Source organism: Heteronotia binoei, chromosome 21 (assembly GCF_032191835.1).
Source record: "Heteronotia binoei isolate CCM8104 ecotype False Entrance Well chromosome 21, APGP_CSIRO_Hbin_v1, whole genome shotgun sequence".
Classification (NCBI taxonomy): Eukaryota; Metazoa; Chordata; class Lepidosauria; order Squamata; family Gekkonidae; genus Heteronotia; species Heteronotia binoei.
The window spans coordinates 127,120,916-127,134,809 of record NC_083243.1 but is presented as its reverse complement, the minus strand read 5'-3'; the positions used below and the strand labels follow the sequence as shown (position 1 = coordinate 127,134,809).

Here is a 13,894-nt window from a genome sequence, read left to right as displayed (position 1 = left end):
CCAGTGGAAATAAGTTCCCATCAAAGTCATTTGTGTATTTATTTGGAAACGTGTAATACAGTTTTCAGTTCAGATAATTTTTAAAGTGGAAAGCAACAATTTTAAAAAATACAATTTAAACCATCAACAGTAATAAAGTTGTAATTGAATCAGTAATGGAATCAGCAGCTTTTCTCCATTAGCAGGGAAAAAATAAAACATTGTACAAATAAGTTTTCATTAGATTACATGTCCACATAAGACTAAAATGTTATAACAATATGCCTAAATGGGACATGGCAAATGGAACCTCTTGGCCTTGGCAAGCCTCAGACTGTAAGACTCCACAGATGCAGAACCACAAATGGAAATGCTATCAGCCATTATAGACAGTTTGGCCTTTGATGGAGGTGTCAACCACAAGAGATCAGAAACTCCTCAAGGTACCAAACTACAAAGGGCTTTAAAGATAATAACTACCAACTTGAATTTACCCCAGTAACAAACTGGTATTCAGTGGGCTCTTGTAATATTGAAATTATATGCTCCTGTGTATCTAACCCCAATCAATCCGGCTCCTACACAGTGGGTCAACTGAATTTTCTGAACTATCTTCAAGGACAATTTCATGTATAATGTATTACATTAATTTCTACCATCCTTAATAGTTGCAAGGTCTATTTATTATAGGGAAGTACGGAATTCATGTATCAGTGAAGGATAGGTCTACCAGTGTCCACTAGCCATGATGACTGAGGGGAGCCTCTACATTCAGAGGCAGTTAGTCTCTAAATCCCAGTGCCAGGAGGCAACATCAGGGGAAGGCCTTGGCCTCTATGTCCTGTTGCTGGCCCTCCAGAGGACCTGGTTGGCCACTGTGTGAGACAGAATGCTGGACTAGATGGACCGCTGGTCTGAGCCAGCAGGGCTCTTATGTTCTTAATCAAAGAAAACACTTCAGTCCCAGCTTCTACTTGAGGATCCAGGTTCACTTCCCTGCAAACTACTTCCAGGGGAGTGTGACTGTATCCTTAACAGACAATTCTACTGTCCTCCCTGGCTTTAAGACCACTGATTCCAAAATCACAATTACCTAGAATACTGTATATGCTTTTCTACAGCATAAAAAGCCATTTACATAGCAATAACTACCAACAGATACATTCAATCAGATTGACATGTCCCTACAATTGCAAATAACTGAGCAAATCACAGTTCTAGGCAAGTCACATAAATATGTTTACCATTCAATTGAGGAATAAACTAGCTGACAAGCAGAACAGTTTGTTCTAATGGACTACAGATCTTGTCATAATAAAACATTTTCTAACAGTGTCATCCTGTCTACTAAGAATCCTACTGAGGTCTATTCAGTGGGGCTTACTCCCAGAAAAGTGTTCTCAGGACTGCACTGTCCGATGATTACATTAGATCTGGATGGATCTTTCTGTTTTCTTGGTATTTCTTAACCAAACAAAATGGGCATGAATTTTGCCTGTTAACCATGTAGATTTCTGGAAATTTAAAGCACACAGAAAATGCTTAGTTCTGCTAGTGTTGTGTTGCCAATTTCAGATTTGCATGACAAGAAAACACCATTAAACAAATTGAGTCACCTAAATATGAAATTATCCTATTTTTGTTACTAATATTACACTATTTTTGTTATTAATATTACACTAGGCACTATTGTGACAAGCAAAGGAGTCAAAAGCAGCACTGTGCTGCAATCAAAAATGTGACCAGTGATGGAAACCTGGCCTCTGAAGTTCAGACAACTCCTTCAACAGCCAGTTATACATCCCTGTGAGTTTTTCAGTTATAGATGCACATTACTTCTACAATTTTTCTTATATAAAATTCAATGTGGTTTTAAAATCATATCTATAGAACCACTACATCCAAACGCATGCCATAGCCCTGGCTGCGTGGCAGAGGTTAGGACTACTCAAAAAATATATCCCATCAATGTTAAATACAGAGTTAAATGAACGTGGTTTACTGAGTTGCCAGGTGTGACATGTGGGGAGGTGGGTACTTACTGTGGGTGGGAGGTGGATATCTCCATCACCATGTGATATGTCACTTCTGGCAAAAACTGGAAGCACTGGCATCACACTGGGGCAATACATTATCACTTGCATACCTGGGAGTGATGGAGCATTTCCCAGGTGACCTGCCAGTGCTTCAGGACCGTGCCAGAAGTGATGTCATCACATGGCGATGAAGATCACCTCCCCCCTCCCCGTTTTGCCAGCTTGCTTCCACCCACCTACCAGATAAGTGCTGGAAGGATCAGCAACATTTACCAGGAGTTTGAATGCTATTTGCGTGGTAAGCCTAGTAGTTTAGCATCAGGAGTGCAACAAAGAATTTGTGAATAATCTCTCTCTCTGTCTTATATTTTTAGCCTGTTTTTCAATCAACAGTATTTCCCAAAACAGCACACAGGAATAAAAATCTAATACAAATCCCAAATAAAGTACGGTACAACATATCCCTTGGGGAGGTGATTCTTGGTTTAGCTGCATTCAAGAGTGGTGGAACAATACCAGATTACTTCTTGCCCTCCCTCCAATGTTTTCATCAATGACAGAAGCTGAAGGGAAAGGGGTTCTTGGCTAGAGTTTGATTCATCCTAGAATAATGGATATGACATTCAGCTATGGTTTTCTGAGGGTTACCATAATGATGATCACTGACATCCCCCATTGCCTTACTTGTCTTTTCGCTGCTCAGTAAAAGTACTGTTCTTTTACTAAATAAGAGAGAGAACTACCCATTAAAAAAAATCAAAGAAGTTAAGAGCTTGAAAACACTAGCAGAACTAAGCATTAGGCCACACACCCCTGATGTAGCCAATCCTCCAAGAGCTTACAAGGTTCTTTTTTGTAAGCTCTTGGAAGATTGGCTACATCAGGGGTGTGTGGCCTAATATGCAAAGGAGCTCCTGCTAGAATTCCACCCCTGGTCCCACTCACATTGTTCATTATTCTACCATTTCAGCATGATGCACTGCTTCTACTACGTAACCATGCTTGGTATTATTTCCATTTCACTACTGCAGAGCAGGGTTGAAATTGTTAAGATATGTTAAAAAGACATTGCTGCTCCAACAGGCTTACATCTCACTTCCAAGGTTGCTCTAAAATACTTCCTTAAAAATGTATTTATTTTTTAAACAATTTGCAGGAAACTTGGATAGCTTAGATTACATGAAGAAGTCCAAAAGAGATTATTCATGTCTTTCAAAATCAGTTTTGTAACTGCTGATGAAAAACAGATCTAAACCCTATGAGAAGATGTGTGTGTGTGTGTGTGTGTGTGTGAGAGAGAGAGAGAGAGAGAGAGAGAGAGAGAGAGAGAGAGAGAGAACTTTCCAGGAAACTACATGGTTTGTGGACTTATCAATGAGCTATAGTACTTTTCACATTCTGCAGGAAGAATGTGTCATTCATTAGATAAACTGATTATATCAAGGTTTCCTGCTCTTCTGGATTCCATCTGTCCAATGCTGACTGAAGAATACAAATACTAGAATGAAGTAGAATGCTCCTTTTCCCTTACACTGTTTTTATATATGGGGAATGTTCGAACAGATGATTCCCTCAACTGCACTTCAAAGTGGTACAGTCTAGGAAAAGATACGTCATCATGTGCCTAAAGATTGTCCAGTTCTAAAGGAAACACAAACTTAAAAGACCAGAAAGAAAAAAAAGGTGAGGCAACTGTCCTAAATGGCAAAGCCAGTGGAATGAGGAGGGAAAATGAGATGTTCTGGGTTTGCGTAACACAGAGAAATGTTACAACAGCCTCCCAAACCAATTTGATGAGACGCCATCAAAAAGATCCCACACTCTCAACATACATGCCACAGGCAGTGATGCCTCTACAGAACTCTGGCTCTGTAAAAAGCAACTGCCTGCATGTAACCATAGTTAGAATTACATTATAAAATACCAAGGTATTCATTACTGTGAAAATTCTTTAGAAAGCTAAACATTGATGCAGACGGCACAAAGACTCCAGGTACAGCAAAGATGATGAACATTTATCTAGGAACCATAAAAAATTAATACAGAAAAATTCACCCAAAGTTTCCATTTTATACTTTGACTGAAATGTAACTGTTTTCAGGAACCATTAGTGCAATGTAAACATGGCAAGATTCTGGCTCGTATACTGGCATTCTACTCAACAAAGTCTGAAGCACTCCTCCAGCCTAAATAGCCTTTCACCAGAGGAAGAGCACTTTTATTAAAGAAAGGCTCCTCAGTGTGAAAAATAGCTTCAGATTTCTTTTTCAGTGGAACAGCAGGATACAATATTCTCTATCTTTAAGTAAGCAGACAAAGATGTTGATCTTAAAGGTGGCGCTGGACTCAAACAGTGATCAATGCTGTGAGGCTTGTAGATGAGGGCACTGTTTGGCTCTCTCCATCTCAGATATGAACTGCACAATTCAAGTTTTCATCTAAACATAAAATCTGAAGAAAATGCTCCAAAGCCACTCTCTTGAAGCAATTATTTTCTTTCCCAGAACTCTGTTTAAGAACCTGTTATTTATGCCCAGGTTACCAGAGTCAGTTTATGTTATTCAGTTAAAGCATTTATGAACTGTTTTCTTCATCTCTCCCAAGGGAGAACTAATGTTCTGAACATGAACAGCTCTGTCAAGGGAACTAAATAGTTCTTCTGTTCTGTATTTCCTATGAATTCCACCCCCCCCCCCACACTCTTTCATATTAAGAACACAGCAAAACTAGAATGTAGAATGGTCCTCCAAATAACAGTGCAATATTTGATTATTCATTTCAGCATAATGCTCTGTGTGTGTGCACATATTATACGCTGAAAATCTGATTTACAATTGGGAACCTGCAAAGACTTGTGGGGGTTATCTCATTTTCTCCCCCCATTTCCTCTTTCTCTTTCCTGAAAGCCCACATTACCTCTCCCCTTTTCCTACTTCCATCTCTCCTTAAAGCCTCTATTTTCTCTGTTAGCTGAGGCTCCTCCCTTGGAGAGGAGAGGGAAAGGATAGCTTGCTTTGCTTGCTAGGCTCTCTCAATCGCACAGCAGAGCTACTGAGCCAAGCCTCCCTTCTATTGGCTGAGACTCCTTGTCCACCTGGTCCCCTGAGGAAGGAGGGAAAGAGCCAGAACTTCCTTTGCCCAGTTTCCTGGATCCCTTGGGAGAGATGCAAAGAAAGCACCATTAAGATCAACAAGTGCTAATGGCTTAAACATGATTTATTTTTAAGTGTCCTTTATAAAGCTTATATTTCTGCTACCTGGCATTATGTTTTACAATACACATGCCCAGCCCAACAAGGTCTCATTTATGTTAGATCCAGCCCTCATAACAAATGAGTTTGACACCACTGCCAGGACATCCCCCCCCCCTCCTCCCCCTCCTGTCCTTACCCTTTGAAGCTCCCAGGCACTTACAGCTCCCAGGCTCTTTGAAGCTTTCAGGCTGAGGCTCTTTCTATGTCAGCCTGGGAGCTTCAAAGGCTCTTTGAAGCACCCTTTGAAGCTTGCATTCTGAGTCCCAGGTTCTTCCTGCCTTTCTTTGCTGGCTGCTGCAAGGAAAACGTGGGGTGGATTGTAAGATCCATTCCACATTTTACTTGCAGCTTTGTCTGTACTCTGCAATGGTTTCAAATGGAGTGGAGATGGTTACATTTTCAGCTTTCCTATAGCTAGCTGGAACTCATGCTTCCTGGAGTTGTGTCCTTGCAAACAAGGGTTGATGCTTTCAACCAGCTTATCTCTCCTGAATGGACCTAGTTAGTCCTCTAATGTGGGAACTCATAGCCAAAGGGGGATATTATACTGGAAAGGCTTTGCCAATCTGAGTAGACTTGTGGGGAGAAGTTTACAATGTCATTTCATTGCTTCCACAGAGTCAGAGCCTTGTGCTTTTTCGTGTTTTATTTTAAAAATTCCATTGCCAAATTCCACTAGTCCCCCACCTTTCCAACTTAAACCATTGGAAGAGTTCTAAGCATGTTTGTATTTTACGTTTTAAAAAATATCTTTAATTGGGTTTGTCTGTGTCCATTATAAAGTTTATATCTCCACTACCTGGCATATTTTATGACACTCATGGCCCGACCCCACAAAGTCCCATTTGTGTCAGATCCGGCCCTCCTAAGAAATGAGTTTGACACCCCTGCTTTAGTCTCTAGCTCCTATGCGATTGAGCAAGCTTGGCAATGCAATGTGATGCAGAAGGAAGCAAGATAGAGGGAAAAGAAAGTAGATGACAGCCAGTTACTTGGAGGCCTGATAGGAGCCCTCCAGAGCAGTTCCTACAATGGAGTGGAATAAATGGGCAATTCCTACAATGGAGCAGAATAATGGGCAATTCCTACAATAGAGCGGAGATCTGTTTTGATTCCAGGAGATCTGCAGGCCTCCCTTGGTGGCTGGTAACCCTAGAACAGGGATGTCAAACATGCAGCCCGGGGGCCAAATCAGGCCCCTGGAGGGCTCCTATCAGGCCCCCAAGCAACTGGCTGTCATCATTGTAGGAACTGCCCATTTATTCCTTCTCTCTGCTTCCTTCTAGATTGCTGACCTCTAGGTGGGGCCTGGAGATTTCCCAAATACAGAGATCAGTTTTCCCTTAGGGTTGCGAGTTCCAGGGCTGAGAGATTCCTAGAGATTTGATGGTGGAACCTTGGAAGGGTGAGTTTTTGGGGAAGGTAGCAACATCAGCAGGGTATAGCCCACCCTCCAAAGCAGCCATTTTCTTGTTAGCCCTAGACCCCCTCCAACCACACTGAACTATTATGGACTGTAACAACCTGGCGCCTATGCCAGGTCAGCTATGAGCACTTGGCCATCATAGACTATACAGCATTAAGACAGACTAGGCACAACATGCTCCTTGCCTAGGCCTGCTATCTTGTGGGTAGCCTATGCCCACATGGACCTCAGACAGTGCTTCGTCTATTAGCTGCCCAGTCCTTCAGACCAGCGACTGCACTCCTGTCTCCAGAAGACAGGACCAGAAGCAGCCCTGAGAGAAGCCATGTGCCTGAGGTGTGGAGAAGATTTCTTCCTCATACACTACATTCCAGAGCCTTGCATAAGCTTTGGAAATGCACAAGGTTTTTTTTGTAGCAGGAACTCATTCGCATATTAGGCCACACCCCGGATATAGTCAATCCTCCTGGAGCTTACAGTAGGCCCTGTATTAAGAACACTGTAAGTTCTTGGAGGATTGACTACATCAGGGGGTGTGGCCCAATATGCAAATTAGTTCCTGCTACAAAAAAGCCCAGGAAATGCAGATACAAATACCTGGCTGTTAGCAAAGGACTGTTGCAACGTTGGTCTCAAGACAAAGGAATCTTCCTGCTGCTCATCAAAGAAAATCTCTTCCACAATAGAACATCATTGTCAGCCACATCCTGACACCCATCTCCCCTCTTTTGTCTTTCCATTATTTCTGCCCGAGGTGTTACAATAGTGAATATTACACTCCAGACTGACCAATCTAGTTTTCTTTGTGTAGTATATGGTTTGCACTCAGAAGACTATAATCACCCATCAGTTTCTTCTGTCAAAACCCCTGGGAACCATCACTAGGCAGGATATCAGGAGATCCAGCCTCGGGATATGAAGCTGACTATTTAAGGCCAGCTTTTTGGCTGCTCAGGTGTGACTCTGAAGGTACCCCCTACCTTGCTGTTGGAGACACCTCCATTCCTGATCAGTTTGGGTCCCTTATTGAAGGTGATGCTGATTGTCTCTTGCTCCCCCTCCCTTCCCTGAGGAATCTCTCTTCTCTACTCTTTGGACAGGAACTAGTATTACCCTTCAATGCAACAATCCTGCTAATGCAAACATCTATTTTATTTTCCTACCTATTTTTCTTAGGCCTGTATGTGTGATGAGAATTTGTTTTTTCTTGTATGCTTGAGTGTTTTCCAATAAAATTCTATTTTTAGTTTAAAATCCCCTCGTTATGTAAAGGGCTCCTGGGAAAGACTGACTCCGGTATACACAGGTTATTGCTCCCATATAATTTTTGCCCACCTAATTAAATCTCCCATACCTTTTTTGAAGGCAATTTGGCTAATATTCTCCAAAGGAAATTATCTCTGTCATCTGAAGAGCAGCTGAAATTCAGGGTGATCCGCAACCCAGCAGGAAGGTTGATAATCCCAGTTCATCTATGATCCCTCCTTTCCTTGCCCCCCACTCCCCAGGCTCTATCTGCCAAATCTCTAGGAATTGTCTAACCTGGAATTGGTAATCCTATCTCCTTTCTATCCAGCAACCAACCTACCTTTATCTCCCTGTCTTAAGCTTTCCCCCACATCAGCAACCTTTACCTAGAACAGTGTGACCCAGTTCTGTGGCGCCAGACACTGGGGACAGGTCCATTTACATGGTATGGAACACTCAAAGACTTGTGGGGAGGAACCTAACTGTCTCATGGATCCTCCTCCCCACACTATTTTCCTTTGTCCTTCCCTCCTGGTAACCCCCCAATCCTCTCCTTTTTCCTTTCCTGATTCTCTCCCTCTCAGTCATTCACCAACCTAACTTTTAACTGTCTCTCATTTTCAGCTATATTTATTCTTTATTTATATTTCTACCCCACCATTCTTCACACTGGGAACCACAGAAGCTTACATTCTTCTCCGCTCTTCCTTCTTTTCTTACAACAACCCTATGATGTAGATTAGGTTGAAAGTATGTAACTGGCCCAAAATCACTCAGTGAGTGTCCCAGCAATATGGGGGTTTGAACCTGGGTCTCCCAGACCGTACTCCGAAGCACTAACTTCTACACCACACTAGCTTTTATAGGGTGGCTGCTGTTGAACAATAAGATGCAGCCAGGCCTAGTTGACTCGTGCAAGTTGGGTGGTATCACCCAACTCGTGCAAGAGACTGAAAGGTGTAAGGCTGCCAACCTACAGGTGGGACCTGGAAATCTCTCAGAATTACAACTGAACACCAAATGACAGAGATGTGTCCCCCTGGAGAAAATGCCTGATTTGTAGGTTGGACTCCATTGCATTATATTCAGCTGAAGCTTCTTCCCTCCCCAAACCTTGCCCTCAGACTTCACCACATATATTTTCCAATTTCCAGCTATTTTCCAATCCAGAGCTGGTAATCCTAGGTTGGCCTGGCCCCAATAAATCCTCCTACAAAGGCCAAAATAGGTCTGGAAATGTCCCTGCTCTCCCTTCCCTGCCTTTTACTCACATAAACCCAGCCTGCAAGACCATAGTTCTGTAACAACAGCCACAGTGTGAATCCATTGCTCAAAGCTATAGGAGCTCCTTCTATCTTCTTTAATATTTTCTTCTCAGGTCTATTGGACCAAAAAAAATCCAGGATTTCCAAAAAAATCCCGAATACCGTATCATTATTAGGATCTGGAATTTTTCAGAAATCCCAAATTTTTGGGGGATCCAATAGACCTAAACAGAGAAATACTGGTTAAAATTTTTTGCACACCTCTAGTAGTGACTAGTCAGTAAAAGTCTGTTTGTCCAAAAAAGTATTAAAGAAAATCCAAACCATGTTTTGAAGCTATAATAACTAATTTAATTGTATGTGCCTCAGCCAGGTTTCTCCTTTGTCCACTTGGAGGCTTGTGCTGCTGATCTATTCTTTGAAACCAACCCGTAAATAAATAAATCTTCTGCATTGTTTATATAAAAATCCTGCCTCAGTGATCTTCATGTTCTACTTACGTGTCACAAAACTTACCTCATGGCAGTGAACCCATTCCTATACACTTATTACCTTAAGAACACTGGTAAGTGAAGGGAAGGTTTATAGTTTAATACAAACTTGGTTCCCCAAAATCACAGGAGACTGCGTGAGTCCCTTCAGTAGGTAGGAAAGGCCTGTCACATTAAAGTACAGTAAATCTTTGTTATCTAGAACCTGATTATCCCAAACATTTAGTTAGACATTATCACCCAAAGGGCAATCTCCTCGCCCTCAGCAATGATACCCCTGTGTCTTTGGGCATGTGCATGCCACTATTGCCTCTAGAGTGGCCAGCTTTATACCTTCAGCCATTGCCAGGCTTCTGACAGTCACTGCTGCCAGCATCATCATCCTCAGGTGCCTCTTTCCCTTCAGCCTGCATTGTGCTGTTGGGAGCCAGCTCAGCTGCAGGCTTCCCAGGTAGCTAGCCCACTTGTTTGCATACTGTATAGGATGGTTCCGTGGTTAGGAGCTATCACTCGGGGGTGGGGAGGGGTTTGCAACCATGGTGAGGTTGAGCTGCTGTGAATTAGGGCTGCCAGGCCTCTTGTTGATCTCCTCTGTTGTCAAAAAAATAAAGCAAAAATTGCCACCACCTCTGCACTGGTTAGGATGCCAGCCTCCTGGAGATCCCTTAGAATTACAGTCTACCTCCAGACTAGAGAGATCATTTCCCTGGAGAAAATGGATTGTTTAGAGGGTGGATTCTATGACATTGTACCCCACTGAAGTCCCTGTCCTCCCAGGCTCTACCTCCAAATCTCCAGGAGTTTCCCAGCCTGAAGCTGGCAACCCTAGCTCTGGTACATCCCTTTCAGGTACAACCCAGATGTGACAATGGGTAGTGCTAGGAATTCCTGGAATTATTTTAATGATTCCTAGCGCAACCTGCATTAAACCTGTTGGTGACGCAGTGGCATCAGTGATGTTGCCAAAGTCACATGCCCCCATGTCCCCACCCCCAGCCCTTTTGCTCAGCCTGGTAACTCTACTGCAGATCCCTCTGGGTAGGGTGTGGGGCAAAGCAAGAGGCTTGAGTATATGACATTTTTTATTAAGGTAAAGGTAAGGTAAAATTTTATTTGTATCCCGCCCTCCCCGCCTAGGCAGGCTCAGGGCGGCTAACAACATCTCATACATATACAATAATAAGTATAAAAACTTTAAATTTAACAATAAACTTAAATTTAACTGCCAACCCTCATGTTTCATGATTGAAGGATATCAAAGTTTTTACTGAACTCTCAATACTTTACAGCATGTAGTGGCAGGAGCAGACTGGTCGTTAAAGCTACCAGGAAAAGTCCTGTTGGGCTGAAGGCCTGGATCTGCATTCCCTCCATTCTTTGGGGGATTGGGCCATTTTCCCAGGGCATTTTCCCCCCTTCCAGTCTACCCAAGGCTTGGTGGAATGGCCTGCTTCACAAGGGCAGGAAAGTTTCCACACTTTCTTCATTCCATAGAATATATAAAACAAGTTGTTTAGGAGGCATTCTTACAAAGGGAATAGGCTAGAAGTTTAATTTAAAAAAATAGGTAGTAGCCTTCCATTTCATCTTATGTGTTATACAGTTTTATTCCTCTTTTGCTTTTAAAATGTTTTATTCTGCCTTGAATCTCAGTGAGAAATGAATAAATAACCTATCAATAATAACAATAATACTGCTATTAATGTTGTTAGTGAAATGCTGTTTTAGTAAGAACACTTTGGCTTTAATAATTTTTTTAATAGAAATAGTATGAATTCTTACCTGAAGGAAATAGTTCTTCTTGTACTTTTGCTCTTGCTTGCTCAGAAAAACATCTCTTCTTCAACCATTCAGTCTCAAATTCACTGGTGTGGTTGTCTGGCCATATAATGTATACCTTAGTTGATTAAAAACATACACTGAAAACAGCCTCAAGTAAACTTATTTATCAAAAATTCTGGCAGGTATGGTATTTGCTTTGATGGTTTTAGAGGGTGGAGAGTCAAAAAAGTCTTCATGTCACTAAAGTGCCTTACTTTTTTTTAACTAATAGTCTCTTAAATCTGAAGACAATTTGTGCAAGAAATAGGAATGCTTAGGTATTAGTATGAGCGCAATGAAATTATTGTACATTTTTCATTTCATATTTCATAATGTGAAAACATCATCTTATTTTTCTGATAAAATAGAAAATTACCTTTTTTTGTTCTGTCGAAGTGACATCCTTTGCCTCAATATTGACATCTAAGTTTTCAAGCAGTAATTTGCGTGCCTTAGCAGAGTGCAAAAAGCAGTCAGGGCATTGGCAATTGTCTCGAAGCCACACAGAAGGATAGAGGCTCTGACTCCCGTCTTCCCAATGAACACATACAAACTGGTTCTTATCCAGAGCTTCAACTTTCTGGATGGATGCACTTGCACTGAAAGTCTGAATTGCCTGTGCTGTCCCAGCTGAATGTTGCCAAGGCCTCCTACTCAGAGAGAAATGCTTTTGATGAATGCTTTTGCCTTTCTGTGCTTGCAGCAGAGTATGAAGATAGTCTTGATGGACTTTGGTCCTTAGCAAGTATTTAGCTAGAGCAGTCCACATCTTTGCCTTCTCTTCTTTAATCTCTGGCACATAAATGTTCTTTGCACCATAAATGTTCTCTTCAGCTTGGTTCTGTAAGATCAAAGCATGGCGTTGAAATGAAAAGGACAGTGTTCAAAGCAGTGTTCCTTTGCTTTCCATCCTTTGTTCCCTCTAGCACAAAAGTTCTGACATACATTGTTTTCAGAGTCTAGAGTCCCAGGGGTGGCCAAACTTGCTTAACATAAGAGCCGCATAGAATAAATGTCAGATATTGGAGAGCCTCAAGACGTGAATGTCAGATGTTTGAGAGCTGCAAGAAGGAAGGAAGGAAGGAAGGAAGGAAGGAAGGAAGGAAGGAAGGAAGGAAGGAAGGAAGGAAGGAAGGAAGGAAGGAAGGAAGGAAGGAAGGAAGGAAGGAAGGAAGGAAGGAAGGAAGGAAGGAAGATGGGAGGGGGAAGTAGAAAGAAAGCAACTTTAACTTTAAATGCATTCTCCAAGCTGCTGGGTGGCTTGGCTTGGAGAAACAATTTAAAGAGAAATGCCTTCTCCAAGCCAGCTGATGGGGTGGTAGGGGCTTCAAGAGCCTCACAATAAGTGTGAAAGAGCCACATGTGGCTCCTGAGCCACAGTTTGGCCACCCCTGGTCTAGACCAACCTTTTTTTAAAAAAGGTTGAGTGCTAGGCACATCAACTTGGACCCCAGTTAGAGGCAGCTGACAGAACCATGATTTTCAATTGCATGCATTAAACAGCAGCTGCGAAATAAAGCATGTCAGAGAAAATGTTGACACACAATGAAATTTGAGGAAAGACTGTAGCCTCTGATCTCTTTCTTTATCACCCCTTTCCCCTTTCAGTACATAGTACCAGAAAAAATGTTGTATCCGGGGAGTCTTGGTCCAGAATCCTATTCAGTCCCTAACACTGAACAGGATTTTTAGGGACCTGCCATCTCACAGGCCTCTAGATACTGAAATTTCAAGCTCTTGTTTCATGTTAAACTGCTGTTTAGAGAATTCATACCCTCATATTGCAAATTTCTCTTTAGATACTCTTAACCAGGGCCAGCACACCTATTAGGTGACCTTAGGTGGTCACCTACAGCAGCAGCCCTTGGGAGGGGGTGCCAAATTGGGCACTCCCATAGCCGCCTCTTTCTGTGGGGCTGGGGCAAAAGCTGGGAGGGTGGGGTCCGCCCCTCCTTCCCAGGCAATTTATATTGCGCAGGAGGGCACCCAGGAGCAGCCGCTGCCCTCCCACACAATATAAAAGCCCCACCAATCACCTGCTTGGCATGCCCTTTCAATGGCATAGGAAGGGCAGTGGCTGCTCCTGGGTGCCCTCCTGCAAGATTTAAATTGCCCAGGAGGGAGGGGGTGATCCCACCCTCCCAGCTTTTGCCCCAGCTCCTCAGAAGGCGAAAGAGGAGGCCATTGCAGTGGCAGCAGGGGGAACAAACAAGGAAGGGGGAGAAAGGGCAGCTGGGCAGGCTGTCAGCGAAGGGGGAGGCTGGTGGGGGGGGCTTGCCTTGGGCACCATAAAGCCTAGCACTAGCCCTGCTCTTACCCCTCACAACACTACACAAATATCTTTACAGCAATTCTTCAAGTTTACAAAATGTGT

The 13,894-nt window shown here is 42.7% G+C and overlaps 1 protein-coding gene across 1 annotated transcript in view; it reads right to left on the bottom strand.

Moving 5' to 3' along the window:
• The window catches only part of BBOX1 (gamma-butyrobetaine hydroxylase 1), a 75,328-nt gene extending 62,932 nt beyond the window's left edge, over positions 1-12,396 (bottom strand). The window contains 2 exon segments of the mRNA XM_060262508.1: positions 11,482-11,596; positions 11,897-12,396. Coding sequence (XP_060118491.1) covers positions 11,482-11,596; positions 11,897-12,289 — 508 coding nt within the window. The 5' untranslated portion in view covers positions 12,290-12,396.
• Between the last annotated feature and the right edge of the window lie 1,498 nt (positions 12,397-13,894).